Source organism: Pavona decussata, unplaced genomic scaffold, assembly GCF_977016875.1.
Source record: "Pavona decussata unplaced genomic scaffold, jaPavDecu1.1 SCAFFOLD_353, whole genome shotgun sequence".
Classification (NCBI taxonomy): domain Eukaryota; kingdom Metazoa; phylum Cnidaria; class Anthozoa; order Scleractinia; family Agariciidae; genus Pavona; species Pavona decussata.
Window position 1 is genome coordinate 1,465,689 of NW_028145734.1, and position 23,127 is coordinate 1,488,815.

Genomic DNA, 23,127 nt, shown 5'->3' on the forward strand with positions numbered 1-23,127 from the left:
GTGTGACGTCAAATCATCATTTGATTTATTCATTAAACCTACATTAAATTTCGCCCTCTCCCAGAAGGGATCTATTGTTCTGATTGTCTTCAACAAAAGCGGCCCAATCAAAATCCATTATCGGCGCGTATATCACGAGGGAGGGGACCCACTCATCTCTACCTGTGTGACGTCAAAGCAAATCACCATTTAGAAGGTTGTTTTCGTTCAAAGGCGGCCACGTGTATGAGTTTTTAGACTCTGATCTGCCGTTTTCAGAAAGAAAACAAACGTCTTTCAAGCGGTAAATCGAAATAATAACTTCTAAGTATTGTTCGACAGTTTAAACGGCGGAAATTGGAAGGGTTCACAGCGAAGAAACAACGCATTCACAAACAGATGAAATAATTCAACGCGGAGGAAACCAGACCAGTTCAAGTGGGGGTTATGACGTTATCGTAGGGTTATTTCCGGTATGATTCCCAGTAACACAACGACAAAAATATCATGCATTCTCTCTGAATTAAACCATTCAATTATTTCAATTGCGAAGGGAGGATGGTTTTTAAAAATCTGCAAAGCATACAATGGGGAATAAATGGGGCTACATTAAGCATTTCGTGTAAAAGGCGATTAAGGGCATCTTGTTTTTATGTGATCTTTCTGGTGATGGGGTTCATTTCTTCAAATGACATAATTCGAAAAACGCGTAAACTAGGGCCTAGTACGTTAACAGGCAATTTGGCTTGAAAATTATCTGAATTGCTCCAAATCATGTAAGGAACAGTTCCATTTTATTAATTTTCACTCAGACTTTTCAAACAAAGAGGGGTTGATCAATACCTCTCTTAATTAGCCTCAGTTATTGGAACAATCTAATTAGTTAATTCTTCAAATTTTAAGCCTTTAAGTAGATTGTGTTTTAATTATTATTTGAATCATGGGAGGTGCCTTGCATGGGTCCTCGCGTCCCGTTCGCACCTGCCCTTTTGACCTTATCACTTTAAATCACTTTGCACATACATTTCATTTCTTTCTGGCTGTTTAATTTGCTGTATGTAACATGTGTAATGGTCAATAAAGCTGTTAAAAAAAAAAAGAAAAGGAAAAGAAAACTTCATGCAACGTCCAGTCTGTATGCCAACATAGAGCTAGTATGGAGCAATTTTCCCTTTTTCACATTTCTTGTACTGCTTTGCAAGCCGGAAAGGTAATGTAAAATTGATCCAAATAACAGGACTTTTTAAAATAAACAACATGTCCTACTGGACAAATTTTAGCTGGTATTACTGAAAAACTATCCTGGTCCTGGAGATTCTTTCTTATTTCTCCTCAAACACTCCGCTTGTTGTTGCCGCTTCACAGCTATATTCTGTTTGAAGAAAAAGAAGAAAGAAAGTGGCCTCTGGGACTGAGGTACTGAAAACCAATAAAAAACGAGTGGATTGAAATTTTGTTTCCCTGGGTTCCATTGTCCTGAACAAGAAAAGGGGCTCGCCCAAGCCTCTGACCTTTATCCGCTACTGAAAGACCCCAAATTTGATTAGCCCACTGTAGAGGCAGCCTTGATGTCAAAAATAAAGGTCCATTATGGATGAACCTCTAGTGGTTGATAATGATGATACCACTACACAAACAATTCTAGATTGGCTTTATTTCACTTAAAAAACAAATAATGCTCACATAAAATGACTAACATTGTTGGAATACTGAGCTCTCTATGGGCTATTTTCTGATCTCAAAGGGTCACCACCATGAAATGGTTGGAGCAGTTTGGGTGTATCAATCGAAAAATTAATACAAGCTATGTCTGCTGCGTCCCATTTCTCAAAAGCCCCTATAACATCTCAGGCCCCAAAACTTTTTTGTGAACATATATAATGTTCCTCATCAGTCACATTTTACACTGTATACAAAACCAGATTTCAAATAATATTTTTTTGGGCTGGAAAGCAATCAAGAAGAAATGGGCCCCTGGGGTTTTGTACAACTGGTAGGACTATCCTTGCTGGACAGATTGAAAGGCAGACACCAGGCAAAGAATGGCCCTCCATGTTGGGAGTTGAGCAGATCACAAACAACCTCTTCTCGCAAAACTTTTTCATGGTTACAGAAACAACCACAGTCTATGCTATTATCTGCAACCTCTGAGTTTGAGTTGGAACAACATCATACGTTTGTATGTACGACTCACCCAGGACAATACCAATTGGTGTAAAACTGTGGACGCAACGATCCCTGTTGGTAAATTGAGATACCCATAGAGAAGCTCAAGATTACAATCTCTCTGATACAGTGATTATACAATAGCAAAGAAGACAAAATACAAAAAATACAAAAGTGATAAAGCAAACAAACAAGTGCCAGTCCTTTCAAACTCAAGAACAGAAGCTTGATTCTGATCTAGGATTGACTTCCAGTTATAAGTCACTGGTATGGTCCTATTATACATCTGTCTAAGTATATATCTTAACATGAAGTCACTGTTGTATAAAACTTTACAAAAATCATGCAACTGTCATCATGTTAACACTGAATACACTACTAGAAGCTTTCTAAATCAATGAATGTTCTTCTTCAGCTTGGATAATCAAGCCAGATCTTTGATTTCTACCTACAATGTATAAATATCACGTACATCACGCTCAAAAAAGTTACCTTAGATGAGCGCAAAGAAGCCTGTCTTTGTGGAATTAACAAATCAGTTCACGTCAATTGGTGTACTTGAATTCCCACTGAAAGTCATAAATGGTATTCTTTTTACACAATTCAGATTTCAACACTTTCAGAGCTTCACAATGAAGAGAACTGATAATGACAGCTTGATTAAGTGAATACAGTACAAATTTTAAATGCGATTATGTATGCTTCAAGAATTTTACAATATTTATTGCTGATAATTAAAAGAAAATTTAATATCAAAAAGACATACTGTATATCATAAACCTTCAAATAGGCACCCAGGACACTAACTTCAAATTTAGGATAAACAGGGGTGGGAGGGAAGATCAAGCTTATTTTCATTTTTCTCAAATCCTGGCCAGATTCAATCACAACATTTTGCAAATAGTGAAAATTTAAACAACAACATGCAGTAATCTGCATATTAATAATATTATAATAATTATATAAAGCCACCCATATTGCTCATATATACGTAGTTCAAATAGTAGGGAGCTTGCAAGTTAACAAATGAGATGATTCAGTAGATGAAACCATTAAGCATGACCAGTAAATAAATGTAAGCTACTGAGCAGTACAATACAACTTTCTGTAGATTGAATCAATATTCTGTTTTGATCTACACTGTAGGAGACTTGAGAGTAAAAAGTTTACACCTCCTTTGTACTCAATTATATCCTTCCAATCAACAGTTATTCCATGTATACAGTATCGTATAATGCTAGAGGCTATCCCCCCACCACAACTCTCCACTACCAGCCAGAAAATTACTAAAGCTGGTCAATTACCGTAAGACAGATTTCAAGTAAACCCTACATTTGCAAGTGTCCAAGTCCTTTCAAGTTCTGGTTATTCACCTCTGGCGTTACAGCGACTGGCCAATATGCAACATTGTTTTGCGAATGTGTCCTGATCTGCTTGTTGATCTTTTCCTGGTTAGCCCAGCACACCTTCTGACTCATTTTGAAGTGCCACATGATCAGCACAGCTGTCAAAATGAAAGCTACAAGAATAAAGATGATCAGCAGCTTTACGAATGTCGACAATCCCTGTTGGTGTAAAGTTAAAACCGTGCTGGGTGTCGACGTGCTGTAGTAGCCACCCTCTTCGATGTCATCATCATCATCGATCCCAGATTTTCCAGCATTAGGATTCTTGCGACATTCCTTCTTTTCTTGATCGACGTCATCATCAGCATGGCATAGAGGAAGACACTTTCCAAGGTCGCAGTGACAAAACAGGGTGCAGTTGGGACACGATTTATTGAAGGGTTCGGCACATTCTTTCTTGCACTTTTGATTACACATTTTAGAATCATTCGGATTGATGTTACGGTGCTCTTCACAAGTACCATAAAGTCTAATGGACCACTTTTTAAACTCACCCTCTAGCCCTTTTGTATCAGTGACCTCTAATTTCCAGATACCGGCAGGGTTTTCACCCCAACTGAACACCGTCATAAAGGGCCAATTTTGAAAGCCATCACTTGAATAGTCTCTATCTCTGGGAGCTAGAAGCTCTGATCTCGTACCAGCAGGGGAGGTTAAAACAATTCGTACTGACCCTCGAGATTTATGGTTAAGGGTGATGTACACCCTGACGTGTTCAAGCTTCAACACACAGTTTGTCTTTCCCGAGCAACCTGTACTGATAATGGTAGATATCAAAGTACCCCTAGCAGGAATTTTCTTGTTATCAGTGTGATCTTGCTCCCGGCACATGTGCTGCTCAGCCACTGTTCTCCAGTTCGGAGACGTAGCAGCTTCCACCAAAGCAGCCGTGTCTAGGACACCAAAGCCATACTTATGATTGACACGATGTCCTGCACCATTCTTCTGCCAATCTTTGTCCTGTCGATCAGTCATCCTTGATGTGTTAATGACCAGGTGTTGCAGGTCTCTCCAGCTTAATTTAGGATTGGCCTCTAACACTAAGGCAAAAATACCTGAAAGACAAGTTGACAAGACAATGTTTAAGAACATATAGGGGCTAAAGAATTCTGCTTGTTGACATATCAGTAGCAGAGTTTCAGTAAGAGTTAATGATGGGTAGAACTTACCTTGTACATGAAATCAATAATAACAATAAACATTTACATAGCGCCAAATCATCAAAGTACAATAGCACTTGACACAAACTCAACTTCTTCTAAGAATTAAACTGCACTGGCCACCAGCATACTGTGACAGACTATAAGCTAATGTTTGATCAGAGAATTAAAACAAACACAAAATGAGATTTCCCTCAGTACATACTTAGACTGATTACCAGATACTTATTTTACCAAGTTCATCACAGCTACAGACAAAAACATTTACCTGCCGCAAGAGGTGCAGCTGCTGATGTCCCAGTATGACTTCTTGTGCATGAGTGGTGCAAATCAGTTGTAACAATCTGCTTGTCGTCACCCCTTGTTTCCCCACTGCTGTAGGTGACGGCAAGTGTGGATGGACAAGGTTCAGCATACCAAGGAGATTTGCCGCGATCATTAACTGCACCAATGGACACAGTGAAGATGCTTGTGATGTAACCATCACAGTTACAGTAGTCGTCATAGTGACCACCATTCCCCGTAGCCCAAACAAAGATGGCACCAAGACCTCCACGTCCTTTTCTGATACCTGTCAAGGGATTTATAGAAGTTTAAAGGGAGGGATTCACGGTTCTGCGCATGTCCATGAATCAAAATACTTTTTCGCCTTTGCTCGCTAAGACCCAAACCTGTTTAATTTAATTCGTTGTTCATGAACAATTCAGAAGGGAATAGGCAACTCGGGTGGTAATCTTTTCATATGATTGCGTTTTTTCGCACGCAAATAACTGTAAACACATCAACAGTGGAATAAACCCAACGGGTCAAAGCTAAATTCAATATTGACAATATGGGTACAATCCACTAGCATTTTCTGTGAATTTTGGTCATCAGTCATTTTGCTTGGACTAATTATAGAATGTTATTACCGACATGTGAGTGGGATTTTTGAGGCCATTAAGTTGATTAGAAAGAGAAAAAAGCATTTAGATTCATGCACATGTGCTGAAATGTGAACCCCTCCCTTTAAGTTAGACCAGGTTTCAATTGAGTATAGTAAAAACAAAACCAACAAATTACTCCAGGCACCAGGCAAATTGACTGCCTGTGAACACAACTTTGCCCGGCTGCTTTCAACCCGCAACCAGCTTTTCCAATAAAAGATCACATCCATGGTAACTACGTTGTATCAGGCCCAGTTCCACTATCCACTTGCCCAACAGTTGGGCAATCACAACAAACATGAACAACCCAATGACCTAATGACCAGATCTGAAGGCAAAATGCATGCATCTGAATCTACATGCAAGTACACGAATGTTAGTTCAGCAGCAACACAGATGGTTTAGGTTTCACTTTTCACCAGGTGGTTGTTCACATTTCAGATTGTAGAATGGTCAAAATTTCCTGTCTCTACATTTGTCTGCAACATAGATGTAGTGAAGAGAAAAAAAATCATTTTATAAAGATTCTAGTTAGTGTTTACACTGTACAACCGTCAAATCTAGGAACACAGCACACAATGTTTAACTTTCAGTTGGCATTCAAATATTTACATGACACATGATTTCAGCAAAGGTTTCGTAAAAGACTGAATGCCGTCATTTCCCTTAGTGTCAGTTCTGGGGATTCAGGAAACAGAACACTAAGACTAAAGAAGGTATAATTCAAATGTCATTAATACCTTCTCTGAAGGCCTTCTTGGCCATCGGTCCAGGCCCATCAACTGTGCGCCCATCATCATCTGGTCCCCAGCTACTGCTATAGATATCAATAAACTCTTTTTTAAGGCCTAACGACCAAGCTTCAATTGCGTCAGTCACATCACCATCCAGCATTCGCACACCACCAATGCGTGAATTATAGGCCACTCCAACTCCGCACATGTTGTTGTTTGCTCCTGCTGCTACTTCGCCTGCACACCTACAAGTCAAGTGGAAACATCAGCCTAACAACTTAGTTTTCGCCAATTCTTTCATGGCATGGTTTACAAGTTTTACTAGTTATAGTCAAAGATTTGGGAGTACGTTCGATGATCTCAATGCCAGGCTCTCTCTCCTTTGCTAAGTTGGTGATGATGTCATCTGCCCCTGCAAAATCTGCGGGGGCTGCCAGATACGTGTCCCAAGATCCATTCATTCATTGATTGACCCATACAATCTTGACTCCAATCTGTATTAGGAGTGTGTTCTTTCTATGTGGAATGCAATAAGGTTAAGGAAGGTGGTGGCCTGGACCAGATCTAATCTGAAGCTTTTTCTGATCAGTAGCCTCCTGAATTCAGCTCGTGGCATACTTGAAGGAGTCTCAACAACTGGTCTCAACATAAAAATAACAATCTTATGGTACCATACAGTATTGGAGACAAGTTGTGCACCCTGAAGCTGGATGCCTGAGTACAGCATTTAGCCAGAACATCCCAGACTCACAGAATAGCAGAAAAAAAATATACTGAAAACTGGACTATTAACATGGTAATCTGGATACCTAGTGCCGTGTTTGTTGATGTTATCCTTGCTGTACCGTGGCAGGGGATCATTGTCATGATTATTAAAGTCCCAACTAGCCCTTGATTCATAATTGTTTTGAAGATCAGGGTGAGTGTATTCAATCCCGTCATCTAGTATGGTCACTACTACACCACGTCCAGTGATGTTCTTTCTCCACACAGGCGCGACATTGATGTCAAATCCTCTTGGGCCGACAGTTTGTCCTGCGAAAGAAACAGAGGAAAAGTCAACCTCGGCCAGTGATATAAAATTAACTGGCTTCTGTATTGAGTACATGAGCATTACATACATACATACATACATACAGTGTAACATAAACCATTATTTCAACTCAAATTTTTGAATAGCTAAGATAAGCTAGTATCTGTGTAGTCCTGTATGTTTATATAGTCATAATAATATAGTCATGTATACTTATACTCTGAAACTGGGTTTAGATTTCATCTCTGAGCTACATATAACCAAAACAGAATTCCATGCCTCTCACTCCCACACAAATGGAGTCTCTCCAAGACAGGCATACTGAGCACGAGCCTTTGCCCTAGAATGGCAGCATTACAGAATGTTCAGTTAATTACAGACCAACTGAAAATTTGGCCTGCATGAGTCAACCTGGAGTGACTGCTTTTGAGAGGCTTCCCTCTCACAGTGGCATCCCCTTTAAGAAATTGACTGTATTTTGAAAATGAAACAAAAACTGTACATGTACATGACTGAATACCCACAAAGGTCTTAAGGTTACCGTATACGTAATTTCAAAAGTCTTGGTATAGTTTGATAGCCAGCTCTATAAGCTTTAATTTGATATAGGGGTTTAGGTATCTACAGTTTAAACTGGACGTGCTACATCACTTGGACACGAGACACCTCTAAAGGTATACGGTAACCGATCAGCACATATCATGGGCCAATTCAAAGAAGCCAATATCACCAAAAATGTTATTTAAAGGTCTTTTCATAGTTTGAACAATCAGCTAGGTCACTTAAATATTTGTGTAAGAAAATTGATCACTTCAGTTATTAATAGTCACAACTACGAAGTATAAATAGATATGAAAAGAAAATGTTTGCTGACTTCATATCAGAAAGTATTGACAAACAGCAAATTTATGGAACAAAAAAATCTGAAGATTCCTCAGACAAAAATTCTCAGACAAATTCATTCTCAAGTGTTCCCCAGGTGCCATTGAAATTTTCAGGAAAGACAGTATGTCCACACTAACTTGATATAGGTTTGACATGGTACATTCACAACAGCTGATAAAGAATTAGGAATAGAACAAATATATACATGTACAGAATATTTCAGTTCTGTTAATAATAATAGAAGATGGTGCAGCCACCTATTGGAGTTGTTTTGGTTTTTGGTCAAATGCTTAAAGAAATCGCTACAGGATACCTACCTATGTGGTCAATGTTGGTTGCCTTCCTTAAAAGCCATGTATTTAAATCTGCCATTTTAATATATTAACCACTCACTTTTAACATTGATGAACGATTAAAAAGGCTAAAACATTATTTTCTTCAGGGTTAAAAAGGCCAAATGGGTAACTTGTGGTATGTTTATGTCTTTTACATGTAATCAACTAGAATTTAGACAGTGTGACTCTTTATAGCACACAGGATAGGTTTGACAAATTAGCAGCTTTTGTTGATAAACACTAAACTTTTCCCACTATAAATAATTCATAGCAGGATGGTCTTTGGTTAAACCACTAGATTTGTAATTTAGTGTCTTCAGATTTTCCCTACGTGTACTAAGATGTCTCTTGTATACTTCTACTTTTGTTTTTGTAAGGGATCTTCGACAAGATTAACAATACAGGAGAGCTGTGGGTACCTATATAATTTCTTGGTTAAGTGGTTTAATGGTTCTGTGGTTTAGTTAAGTTGCTACTGTGTTTTATTTTGCCAACTAAAATGGTCAGGAAAAGGTGATTTAAGCGCACTTTAATCAACACAATTTTAGTCTAAAAAATTTGCGATTTGGCGTGTATGATCCACTAAAGCAAGGCTTCCAGAAGTTTCTGCCAAATTTACAGATAATGTAATTTTTCTTGGCAGGTAAAGGTAGCTAGAACTATGCCTCGTGGGGGGCTTGTTTTCTATCGCACTGCACCTGTTGTACAACATTATACATGCATTTTAGTGATGCAAATAAACTTCTATAGCTACTTTTTGTTGTTCCCAACTGCAATTCAACACGCAGCACTTTGTGCAAAAATGAATTATGAAACAAATAAGAAGATGAACAAACACAGCGTGGCAAGGATTAAAATTTGATATTTCCCAAACTTTGAACTCAACCACTCAATCTGTAAAAGATTTTACATAACTGAAGAAGGCTAATCTAATGGAATAAATAGAATGAGACAATGGAGTTGTTATCTCTCTGCATACATCTGGTTATTAAAAAGCCCTGCCTGTCAAAAGCGACAACATTATCCAACTTTTTTTTCTCTAGACATGAAAACCAGCACTTGTCTTGGAAATGTTATCCATATCTCTGAACACCATCAGGCCACTAATTAAAGCTCAAGTGTAATTTAGGTACTTTCTTCTGAAATAATTCTGTACATCTGAGATGCACAACTTTGCACATACTTGCAAGGTGTGAGAGATCAAGAAATAAAGAGCCTTGAAAGGTCATTGGGCTAATAGTTCCAACTAATCCAAGCCTTGGGGTCCACATGTACAGGAATACTATATAGAAGCTGGGGTTGTTCTACTTCACAATTCACATCAATCAAATGCACAATGCAAATTCTAAAGTGGTTGAATCTTCAAATAATAATACCCAAAAAAGCATTTTCGCCATTGCTATTCCTTGAACACACATCCTAAGGGATTAAGTCTGATTGACAGAAGGACACCAGTTTCAATTTGCACATGTTTTTACACCAGAAGTATTCATTAATTACAGGGATGGAATCTAGGCAGAGCTTATTTTTCTCTACAATCAACATACATGTATTCCCCGTGTTAACTAGAGCGGACAAAAAAAGGTTTGCAATAACAAAAACAGTTCAGACGGAAAAAAGATATTCGGGATACACTGCATTTTGATTTTTCTTCGAAATGCTCTATAATCAAGGGAAAAATCCTTCGGCGATAATTAAATGCTAACGACTCGCTTTTCAATTTTCGTTGTTGCACACCAGATACCAACAGAAATCCAATTGCTGGGTCGTCACGGAACTGTAAAATGTTGATAAGATAAAACAAGAACTGTGTTGAAATATGAACCACTGGCAACGTGCCTGCAAAAAGTATTTAGGCTGCGAGTCTGAGGAAATGGCCAACATCGCCTCTATTTGCAAAACACGCTCAAACGGCCAATATAGTTTACGAGCGTTTTGTTGCCCCGATAAACGTGTTTGATTTTAAATATCAGCTGTATCTATGTACACAAGATGTCAAAAATATCTCTGTGGAATTTCCTTCTATGCGCTCATTGATCGACCTGATTAGAGCGACCTTTCCCTTATCCGACAGAGAAGCACGGACTAAACTTAATTACCACAAACCGCATTGTGATTTAGTTAAATCCAAGAAAAAGCATTAAAGGGTATGTTGTATTGATGAGCGAACTACAGCATCTATGATAAGTTGTTAGCGCCTTTAGGAACCAAATCGTAACAAATAACGGCATCGACCGAAGTACACAAATAAGCTTGGATAGACAACATGGAGCCAGCTGAAGTCGGGTATTTTAACAGAAATACGAAATAAACCCATTTCCTCGTTCACTTTTGAACTGAAGATCAAACCTCTGTTAATGGACTGCATCCCGCTTCAAAACAAGCACCTACGCAAATAAACTAAAGTCTTAACCTTACGGACCTGAACTTAAATTACAAGCAATGCAATATGACGAAGCCATTACTGAAAGCAAATTGGATCTTCGTTTTTACCAAGAAAATGTCAGATAGTTCACTTACCCGAGTTGTTCAAATACCATTGATATTTATAGTAAGGATCTAAAAAATATCCCCGTTTAGTCCTCCTCAAAATCTTCTGCTGTAGAGCGAATTTCACATGCGGTTCCCGCAAAAGTTTATCGGTGTGTTCTGTGGCATCCCGACGAAATCGACGCTTTGCAAGCGTCCTGTGTTCCAACAAATAGTGGCCAGAAAATCCTTCTATCTCTCCTCTGTTTATAAAACCATGTCTCTCCGCCAAGTCATCGACAAATCTCTTTTCTCGTTCTACGTAGACCACCCATGTGTTGCCATAAACCTCTCTTCTTTGACTGCCTTGCTTCTTGAAAGCAACACAATTCAAAACAATACAAGCTAAAATAAATCCTCCCTTGGCAGCAAAAGCCATTTTCTTGATAAACGTGGTTCTTTGCAGGTAAACCACGTCTTTTCTAAAGCGTCATGGTCTGTTCAATGACTTCTGATCAAAAATAGGCGAGAAACATGCCAGCAAGATTAAGCCTATTCGGCATCCCACGACAAATAAAATCTGTGTAAGCATGCACAAAGAAACCGTCTGTGCGAGTTCGGGAAATTTCCCGTGGTTCTCTTGTAACCTCTGTCACCCACGCACGTCGCATGGAATACTCGACGTCATCGTTCCACGCGTGTGCGAGAGAGTACGTGCGTGTTTGACTGCGTATGTGAACAAAATCGGGGTAGCCGGTGATACAACTATTTGATACAAAATACTAGGTAATGCTTTTGGGTGGTTCTTTTTGTTCTTTTAAGTTTTTATGTTACTTTCTAGAACGTATACAAATCACTGATGTTTGACCTTCGCAGTGTAGAAAGGTTAAGCTTTGAGATGTGATGTGAATAAATTAACTAGTTTTGTTTCACTTTCTTCAACATTTTTTTGTCGAGAATTGCCGAGGTGAGGAGCAAGAAAATATATAGCCTCAACGGGCCTTTGCATGAAGAAACAAACTGCTTAATACTGTTCTCTAACATGTTAATAGTTGTAGGCTCTGCGGTACACCAGGACTCAAATAAATGTTAGTAAACACCATTCAAATGAGTTGAGTAGTACCAGTTTTGTTGATGTCATCAGATTTTTGACTTCTGAGAGAAATTTTGTCTGAAAGGCTTAACCTTGGCTCAAGCCTTCTCCGTGTCCAGAGCCAATATGAACGTGATCTCAAATATTTATGATGAAACCCAAGAAGGATCGTGTTAGAGAAGAGAGGACGACCGAGAGTTCGAGAGAGAGTGTCGGTATCGAACAAAGTGAGGACTCTCTAGCTCTATTGTACTGCCGAGATTGTACACGGTAACAAATTTGGAAGAACTGCAATAACGTTTCACTTTGTGGGAATAAGCTAAGGGACCTTAAGATTTGAGCACGAGTACGAGATTGAGGACGAGTACAACTTTTCAAATCTAGTTTGCGTGATTTACGCCCGGTTCAAAAAGTCGAACTTTACATGTGCCGAACCTAAGCTTTAAGGCGAATTAGCAAAAACAATAGCTTTACTCTGATGATTAATTACTTGTCACACCCATCTTGTTTCCACAGTTTCCTTATCTAATGTTGTTAAGCAACGGCAAAGAGCTGGAGTTCTGCAAGTTTGAACTTTTTGTACGTGTACTCAATCTACGGTATTCGAACTCAAATCTCAAGGTCCCTATTTTCAAAACTTTACCACACAACTAAATTGAAACATGGCAAAACCGGCTGTGTATTAGAAATATATAATGTTACATTTTTTGCCAGTTCTACACATCGAAAACCATGCAAGTTTTCCTACTGACTCGGATGTTTTGAGCATTGGGAACACCTCACTTTCAAAGTACCAGGAGCCCATACATAGCAGGAAAGATGCTTTTATTTTTATTGATTTTTTTTATATATATGGGAAAGGAAGACTTAAAGATTTCACGGTAAATGCGCCGGCGTGTACAAAGAATCTAGCGCCGGAGTATAGAACCGAAAAACAAATAGGAAATTGTTCCAGTGTTTTCCATCCAAGAATGCGAATTATTTTAGTGAATGTCAGTAAACTGATTAATGAATAGAAAAGTTCAATTTAGTAGTTTCGAGAGTATAGACTTATATTTCATCTCAATCTTCAGACTTCCATGTGATTTTTTAAGAAGTCATGAGCAATATATACAGTATTGGAAGAAGTCGAAGAAGTCTGACGGATTCCATAAAGAAATGGGACAACCTTGTTATGCTCAAAGTCTGTGTAGCCGGCGACATAACAATGTTGATGGAACCCACCTTTTCTAAATAATTGTTCACTGAGTCGACTAAATACATACCTCCTGATCCAAATAGGCACAAATATTTTCACGCTCAAGTTCCGGCGGTATTTGGTGTAAGGCGGCCCTCTTGATCTTCTTCCTCCATCACTTACACAAACATCGGCATCTAAAGCCGGCTATTTTGCTTACAAAAAAACCCCGAGATGGTTGGCCAATTCAGCTCTGGTGCTAAGTGCCGATAATGAATATGTGTTTGTTTTATTAAATGAGATTTATACCTCAGATACCACGTGTTAATGTAACTACGCCCAACTTGAACGGCGTTTTAGGATCAGGAAGTGCAATTCTTTTCTGAAAAGACTGAGAAGAATCTAAAAGCAAACATTCTTCAGCTGCTCTTCAAGTGAAGCAGTGTTTTCTTAGTATCGATGCTTCATTTCGTAAGCACGGCTAAAAAGCTTTAGAGCAGGAAACGGAGGTGGAAAGAAAATGGTTCCAAGAGCACGTCCCCTGGGCACGTCTTAAGGAATGAACCCCACAATTTTATGGTCGGTCTGTCTTAAGCTGCTAACAACACAAGATACTCCGCGATGCTGTTTACTGAACTTCGTTCAACTTAGATGATTGCCCATATCGGGATACTGAAACGTAGTACCCATTCCGTATAGTTGAGCCAAACTTGACATTCAGTGTGATAATGCGGTCTTCCTGTGGTCTGGTTATTATCGTTTTTGTAACCTCCAGTTTTGTTACTGTTAGAAGTAAACATGCATGCACTGAATTAAGACAGGGACAGCCAAAGATAACTTTTACTTAAGCATAATAGTTAAAATGTAGTATGCTGTGTTCCCAGACCGTTTTGTGTCTTTTTAAACCCATATTTGTGTAATCCAATACAGTTTTATCAGCCCGGATGCTTTCAGAGCTGAAATTTGAAGTGTCCGAGACTGTCCGGATGCTTCAACGGAAATTGCTGTAGGGGAGAGAGAACCTTATTCCCCGAATTTGCAACCGGATTACGAGCTGTTGCCGTAGGGGCTTTGCGAAAATGCTAGCTCACCTTACGTTTGCATTTTTAAGGACATATTTACCCCTTTGAAACCGAAAGGAATTACTGAGTTTTCTTGTGTAACAAATTTTGAACTGACATTTTGCCCAAGAAAACTTTACGGCTTCAATATGGAAATAAAAACGCTATACATTGCTTTATATTTTGGCGCGTTTTAGAGATACTATTGCTTATATCTCTGAAAAATTCGTGGCTACCCCCAATTTTCGTTTTGGACTACAATAGGCCTTGCTATAAGATCTGCTTTTCCCGCAAAGTCTGATAAAACGCACAGAAAAAACTTCGATATTAATCCACCGAAATGAACTGTTGGGTGTTAGTTATGCTACGGTCTGACTTTCCTATGGTACACTGCTTTTATCAGTTATGCTACGTTGGTTGTACAGTGACGGTTTTACCAAGCAGTAACTTCCCATGATGTTATTCTGGCCCCAGTTGTTCAAAAGCCAGATAACTTTATCCAGTGGATAAGTCACTATCCGACAGTTTCAATCTGTGCAAAGATTTCAGTATTTCCTCTTGTACAACCGAATATGTGCACTCTAACCACTGCTTAGTTGGGGAGTGTGCGAAAACCTTGGAAAACATTTAACGTGAAGTATATTTTAGACGCTGAAGAGTGCCTTATCCAGCGGATAAAGTTATCCGGCCTTTGAACAACTGGGGCCTGGTTGTTTATTATCTGAGGGCGCATGCAGTTCTTCACGCCAAACCACGATTAGGCTAGCCCAGGATTAATGTGAACTTAGATTCCAGTCTAAATACTGAATCGATAGTGTACTTTCTGTAAATTTAGTTTAAAATAAGCCTTTCAGAAAAATTTGGAACGAGCGAGGTGAAACGGCCTCGGTTAACTTTCAATCGTTAATCCGCTTTCGAACAACCGGCCCTAAAAACGTGGTTGGAACTCTTGAGAGCGTGGAATTCAACTGGCCACACAAGAAAACTTTGGGGCATATACAAACCTTTCGAGTCTCTGAATGAACCCATAAAGAAATGCCCATGCAGATGAATGCCCGGTGGCAGCATTAGGTAATTCGTCCTGAAAGAGGGGATTTAGCGAGAGATTATTTTCTTTTGTGTCAGTTTATATAGGTAAGGTAACTGAGTCGCACTCACGCTTGCACTACGAGCGTAAGTGGTTTCCAGTGCAGCATGAAGTAACTAGGAATGTTGTTACTCCCCCATGGATGGGATGCTAGTCCATCGCAGGGTTAACTCCAGCAGTATGTCGCCGGTACCCATTTGTACACCTGGGTGAAGAGAGACAATATGGAGCAAAAGTTCTTGTCTAAGGGAACAACACAGCAATATTCAAAGAGACCAACCTAGCCTCGAAACACCTACCCTTCGATCTTCCAACCGTCTGATTCATAACTCAGTTTACATAGCAGGACTTTTTAATACTGTACTGGTACCGCCGGAGCTGAACTGCCTATTAAAGTAAGCATGAAAGCCGTGTACGTAGTAGATGTGACCGATGCCGACTGCACTTACAAACGCTTCAAAAAAAGTATGAGGGATTATGTAAAGCTATTAAAGTGTTATTTCTTGTTCTATAACTGGTTTAGCCGTCTGAATGTCAGATTTGAGACAGGGGCAAGAACAGGTCAATTTTTATAATCACAAATCATCCACTGATCATCTCTGCCATTACACTGACTTGTAGGTTTTATCTGTGATCTTGTGTGAATTTCTCGGGATCTAGGGCGGTCCACTGTCAACGGAATTACTAAACCGTTAAAATGAGACCTTTTACTGAATGAAAGCTACTATTCAGTACTTTCGTGTGGCGATGTTTATTGTGCAGGTCGTCAGTTGAAGCGAAGTTTGTCCGGCTTTCCACTTCCCGGCTTTATGATGCTGTGTGCAAGGTGGTTCAGTTCAACTTCTGAATCTCGTGCGAAATCATCAAATGGGAGCATTTAAATGAAAGCTAGTGAGCAGCAACTTGCGGTGGTGCTGTTTATAATACTGCTATTTGTTCCTCGAAATCAATTACAAATGCCTTTGCGCTGTTTTTTTCTTTCCTGAGGCTTGCCTGCTGAGTGAGCCCATAATTAAGGGGCGTAGTCTAGGAGCCTCATATTAGACTAGACTCCCACTTGAACGTTCAAGACAAGGAAATCAATTGTTCCCGGAAAGCGAGAACTCAAGGTAGCCATTAGTGAACATTAGTCGGGTTTCTTTTGGCGATGGAGCTGGATGGCGACTGATCATTTTCAAACTATTCTGCAAATGAGAGATGACGGATTCGCGAGTACATTGCGAGTAAGTAGACAATTCAACAACTCGCGTGTCCTCACGCAGGGATCACTTCCTAGCTTCCCGCGCGTACATCCAGACGTTCGCGTGAGCGCGCGGGAGGTGTTTTGACTTGTAACAGTAGCCCTATTGGTAAGAAGTTAATATCATTACCGTCATTAATTGAAACATTTTTTTAATTAAGTGTTCTAAATAATGCCTCCACAGGCTGCAAAATTAAAGTAAGGCTTTTCGGATGTTCGCTGAAGCTGGGTTTCGTGCGCGGTTGTCTTGATATCACATAAGAGGGAGGACAGGTTTTGATAAGAAATTATCGCACTGCGGAGTGATATTAATTAGTTCACTCGTCAAATCATGATTGGCTCAAGCTAAGATCACCGCTCTAGGAATTTTTAAATTTGACCCTTCTTATCAGTTGTATTTCGATAGAATCTAGCTGTTCATGAACGAAAATTGAAGCCATGCAATTGTAAAGGAGTCTTCCCAGGGTCGAATAACTGCAACGCACCGGGATTTTTAAAGAAACTTAAGCTTCAGTTCTCGATCTTTGAAGTTAATGGACTTTATTTGCGTGCTTTTATCAAACAGGATGGAAAAATTGGCAATTCAACATCTTGCGCCATTTTTGATCAGTGATTAGGTTGTAGCCGGTCTCTAACATTTTAAAACATTAATAACTTGATGACACATGCACATCGTCCTCATGTGATTTCGATATAGACATGTGAACAGACAACTCGGCAAGCAGAGGAATTTTTGCTTCGGAATGGAATTTTACCTCTTGTATCGCAGTCGAGTCACGAGTCAGTTTTATTTCTTAATTTTGCTGGTGAAGCATGAAGTACTCTTAACTTCCTCACTTAAAATCGATCGATTTTGCGTCTTTGGAAAATAAAACAAAGGGTGGTTTTCTTGCTTCTTTTAAGAGTCTTTAGCTACATGTTTCGAACGTTTTGTGCTTGGTTTACACGGTCGTTCTCTGCGCGTGAAAAAAAAATTAAAACAAGGTACGCGTGGAGCCGATTAAAATTAAACTTGTTCTTTTTTGTTGCTATTTCAGTGGAACAAAATATCCAGATCATGATATTGGATCAGGAATATGTTTTGCGCCAGCTCTTCAACATAAGTACCATGATAGGGTATTTGAATGAATTTTGCTGTTTCCTTGACGAGACGAAACGAAATACACGCTTAGACGTAAAGCAACCGACTACACCTTATCAATTACTCCACGAATCCTTTCTTTTTCGCAGGTTTTTATCATGGCACTTGTTAGTGCTTATGGCTTCACTGAACTACAAATCGTGGACACGAGATTGTTTAAGCCCCACAACCATAGAAAAGAGATATGAGATAAAAATAGCAAAAATGAATAATGTCAAGAGAAAATGAGTTTTCCTTGATGATGTTGAACAATTGGGATAAAATTGTAAAAGGGCCGTAATATTTTGAAGTGAATTTGAAGTATTTGCCTAAATATTGTTTTCATTTCATGTTGCTATTCAGGTTACAAGGTGATCCGGGCTTAAAAATACTTAAAACTTAAAAATAAACCACAGCTGTTTTAGAAAAAAAACGTAACTGATGCCATGATTGATAAAGCAATCAGATTTCGAGGTACGCACGTACGTATGTTAGCCACGCCAAAGCCGGGGAAACGCCGGTTTCATTTTTTTTCTAGTACTGATTACTTCAGTGGAAAAAAAATGAAGGAAAGGAAAACAATTTTCTCTCCCTGTTTGTCCAGGGAACGCTGCGTAGAAAAATCGAATCCGTACAGGGAAAAATGTTTATTTTCGCGGGTAGACAAATCAAAAACAGCTTTGTACATTAACATGTGTGGTTGTAATTGCAATCCTCCAGCGGTTTAAACGGGCAGTCAAAACAAATTATGTGTCTTGTCCCGTTTATTAATTAAAACAAGGAATTAAAGATCTTACGAGAAACTATTTTGATTTAAAGAGACAAAATGCCTGTTAATCTGTTTAATGCCTGTTAACCTTTACTTACTACAGTCGCAGTTATAATAATTAGCAGAAGCTATTCATCAACTGTGGCCGGCCTTTTTGGCGACAGGCAAAAATGATACTGACGCCCTGTTAAGAAAGTGGTACGGTACCCATACTTTTGTAAAGAAATAGCCCAGCTGTTTGGGGGGCATAAGCGCCCATGGACCCAAAAACAGTGGCACGAGTCAGTACCCATGATTTTGTGGCCTGTCATGTAAACACGCAAAGGGCCCTATCTAATGTCAAGGCATTATATTATAGACTGTCAAAAAAACTGCAAAAACTCGAGTGGGGTCCTTACGTTAATTTTAGTTGTCATATTATTAATTTCTTTTGAAGTAGAGATGAAACCGTTTAGAAATGGACAACGGCTCGAGCGGCTACTGACTATTAGCGGTCATGAAAACTAATATTTCATTTTCGTGTTATTTCTAAATTTCCAAATACGAAGAAGATTTAAAAATGCATGCAACAAAGATTAGCCCAAAATGGAAACTAACAATATTGATGGGAACCGCTTCACTCATTTGATAGTTCGCATTCTTGATGCTCAATAATTGTTGTTGTGAACACTATAACTGATCTGAAAATTGTCATTCACTAAAACGGTCGCAACTCAGTTCAAAGCATTCCTATCTCGACAGGAATTCGTCCATTCATGAGTTTATAAAACGATTCGAGTTCATATTAATCAGTGCATCTTCTAAAAATGATCATGGTCGACTGAAAGAAATAGAGCTAAGATTCAGTTCACAATTTCTTTTTTATTTCAACATTTTTCGTCAATATTCTATCTTATATATTTACCTTCTGGTATTTTGTATGTTGTTCATGTGTCAGTGGAATTAAGTAGGGCGTCAACCGCCGGCTCAGTTTGTAGTAATCACAATTTTTTATAAGGGTTTGTTAGTGCCCAGACAAGAGTCTCTGAAGTGTCAGCTTCGAGGCGTTTCTTTCCAATAAATGCCGATTGACTAGAGTGTTCCATCATTTGTAGTGTCAACATGTTTAGGCCAAAAGACATATTTCGGCATGAATAGATATTGGGAATGTTCTTCTTCCTCGCTATTAAAAAAATCACCAATTTGCTTTGCTGTGTAGTGAAAGTGGGTCTTTGGCTACAGATGGCAGGGATAGTTATCGACAGCAGCTATTTTTAAGTTCTACTCCGGCTGAAAAACATTCCTATAAGAGTTGTTATTCCGACTCGGGAAATTTACTGAATATCTGCTTATAGTCCCGTGTTAATACCGACGTTTTCGGAATGTTTGCCAGTGTATACGCGCACTGTGATACTTAGTTACTATTTTCTTAAGTATAATAACCTATAAGTAGTACAATGCATATTGTTCAAAGTGCAGAAAAGATAGCGAAGACAACAAAGGTATCAGAGTCCCCTGTGTGTATTACGATTAAAAACTGCTGTTGTCTTCGGTTTTTAAAATTGTCGATCTTCTGTTCGGCTATTCGTATTCATGTATGCATCGTTTTCCAGAGAATTTTTGTAAAAAGGCGTCTGACTACAGCTCTATTTCGAGACACTAGGTTAATCTTCCACCAAGTCACCGTCCAACAGTGTAAAGTTTGTGGGCAGTCGAACAATTTGCTGTTGCAGCATCTCTAACCGCCTTTGCATCGTCGTTGGAATTCTTTGACTTTGTTCGTCTTCGTTTTTCCCTACCGCCATAAATGGAGTTTCGCTAAAATCAGGTGAGTTGCTTTCGGCGACGCTTTCTGTGATCCCCATATGCTTTTGGAGCGTGCGCAAGTAGTCACTCAGCATCATTGTTTTCTGATTGGTTCGTTTGCTGTTTGTTTGTGATTGGCTTAGAACTTTCTCTCTGATCAACTGTTGTAGCTTGCCAGCGCTTAAAGGAGTTACGTTTGCGCTAGTTTCAAAATTTTCCTCCTCATTTGTTCCCGTTGCTGTTTTTTCTTCTATGTTTTCTTCCACAGTACTTTCCTTATCCCCGCATCTCCCCTCACGGCCATGCGAGGATTCTGACTCTTTTCTTTTCCCACGTCTTGTTTGTTGCTGCAATCTAATCGGTAGAATCAGTCTGCTCTTTACCACACGAACAAACTTTTTAGCATTATTCCCGACCGTTCCTTTTTCCGAACCGTTACCTGCTGCTTCGGGTTCAACTTTAGCAGTTTCCAACTCATTTCCTATCGTTTTCACATCACTTGCTTCGTCGGAAATTCCTTGGAATGCAGTGGCGAATTCCGGTGACCTCTTTTCAAAGGCCTCTTTTCCGTTTTTCTCATGAATAATGTCACCATTTTTTTCCAATCCTCTCTCTTGAATTTTGTTAGTAATATCCCTCGAAGCACATTCCTCATTCTCCTTTTTGACGTCAATTACTGCGCTCTCACTGCCTTTTGGTTTCACAAACACTCCTTTTACATTCCATTTACTTGCAACATTTCTGGAGTGTTCCGTTACCTTAGGTTGTCTGGAGGATGGGACCTCCTGGCTCCTTAAATTACGAGTATCTTTTCTGCAGCTTCTCTCATCGTACCAGCTGATACCAAGGGATTCTTTAGAGGACGAGGTCATTGTTTCAATCAGTGAAGATGACTTTAGGTGGTATTTGGGAGCTCGTGATAATTCAGGTGAGTCTTGTAGTCTGCTTTGATCGACACTGTCAGAATGAAAATGAAATGATTTGAAAAGGTCATTAAACGTAGAGTTCAACTCGTATTTAGCGCAATTTTACTGAACTTCCATGCCTTTTCAATCTGAAACATGCACGACGATATTTATTCTTTTGAAAGAACAAGCAGCAATACTTATTTACGCGAAAATTTCATGTGGCTCTGAACCTCTTCCTACAATTGTTTTATTTTTTAAACTTTATTAAAGTTACATCGTTAATTCTATCTTAGGATTTTACTGTGATTGTCTCTTTTTAACTTTTTTTATATTTAATAATTTTTTACCTACTGTTTATTTATAATTTTTACTCAGGACCAGCCTGAAAACCACCTGAGGGTGAGGTTGCCTCCTGACTAAAGATATTTGTTATTGTTGTTGTTATTATTATTATTATTATTATTATTATTATTATTATTATTATTATTATTATTAAAGTTGTATCTGAACAAACTAATCACAGGTCTATAATAGAAATGGGGGGTTTTTCAGTTGCAAATGCTTCAAACTAAAATTAGGAGCGTTTTTAATAAATTATACTGTTGCTATGATAACCTATTATGTATAGAAAATGACCATGACTTGTTTTCTTTATTATCATTTTTAGTTTATTTATTTATTTATTTATTTGTTTTTCGTGGTATGTCTTTAAAGTAGCTGATGAGCTAAGAATATTTACCACGTAAAATAAAGGTATTGTATTGTATTTTCCAACGACAAGGTATTTGTTTGAAACCATTATTGTTGTATCGACTGATAAAGAGTGGTATTGATCCGTCAAAATATACGTGATGGAAAGTGATGGAAACTGCTGTGAGCTACCTTAAAGAGAAGCTTATTATTGAGTCTGTCAAAATCTGAAAGTGTGATCACTATTAGTATATAATCTAAACGAAAGCGATCAGAGAGCGTTTTCTTGCGGTACTACAGTTTAGTTGTCCAATGTTATTTACAGGATTTATAACAATCTGCTTTTAGTTTAGTCCCATATCGGCACTCGTGGTGATCAAGTGCTTTTCAATAAAGGAGTATTAAAGGGAAGAATGCGAAAACCTAGATTCAAAACCATTATTGACGTTTTCTTGTTTCTTTACCTGTGTATGGGCCTTCCTTTGTAGTTCAAATTACCCTTTATCATGTTTATCCTCGTATACACTCCTACAGTATCTTCCAACTGCATATCTCGCTGTTTATTCTCTTCTAATCGTTCCTGCCTCTTCGTCTTACGTCTCACTGTCTGGCGTCTTAGAATCTCGCGTTTGACCGCACGTGGAATGATGGACTCCTCCATGAATTGCAAACCAGACTGCATGGTAGGCCTGGAACCGTGATCTCGAGTGGTCTCTGGAGCAAGGGGCCGGCGAATGCTTTTGATTTGCCGACAGTCACCCTTCGCTTGCATTCCACGTAAGGAAGCCAGGTGATGCTTGTCCCCATCAATGATGCTTCCAAAAGGGGTTAAACCTGTAAGATATTGAAAACATCTAAAAATTGTTTTTCAGAGACAATCTGTAGCATAATTCCTGTTTTGAGTTCTAATACGTTGAGATCATCAAGCCCAGATTGACAATAAATAAATAAATAAATAAATAAACAAATAAAGGGTAAAGTTGTCGAGTGCAAACTATTTGGTCTAAAAGAAGTGTAAGATAAACAACTAGAACAATTTTCATGTTATAATAATGGAAATAAAAATTGAGGCTTTGAAATAAAATCATGGACTCCTTAGACTCT

General features: G+C 38.8%; 1 protein-coding gene across 1 annotated transcript; it reads right to left on the minus strand.

The window, feature by feature from the left end:
* Positions 1-1,615: 1,615 nt before the first annotated feature.
* On the minus strand, positions 1,616-11,711 carry LOC146453122 (neuroendocrine convertase 2-like). The gene is made up of 5 exons (XM_085097028.1): positions 11,145-11,711; positions 7,181-7,406; positions 6,378-6,616; positions 4,980-5,282; positions 1,616-4,606 (listed from the first exon to the last, which is right to left on the minus strand). The coding sequence occupies exons 1-5, from the start codon at positions 11,530-11,532 to the stop codon at positions 3,474-3,476; spliced, it is 2,289 nt and encodes a 762-aa protein (XP_084953154.1). The 5' UTR covers positions 11,533-11,711; the 3' UTR covers positions 1,616-3,473.
* Between the last annotated feature and the right edge of the window lie 11,416 nt (positions 11,712-23,127).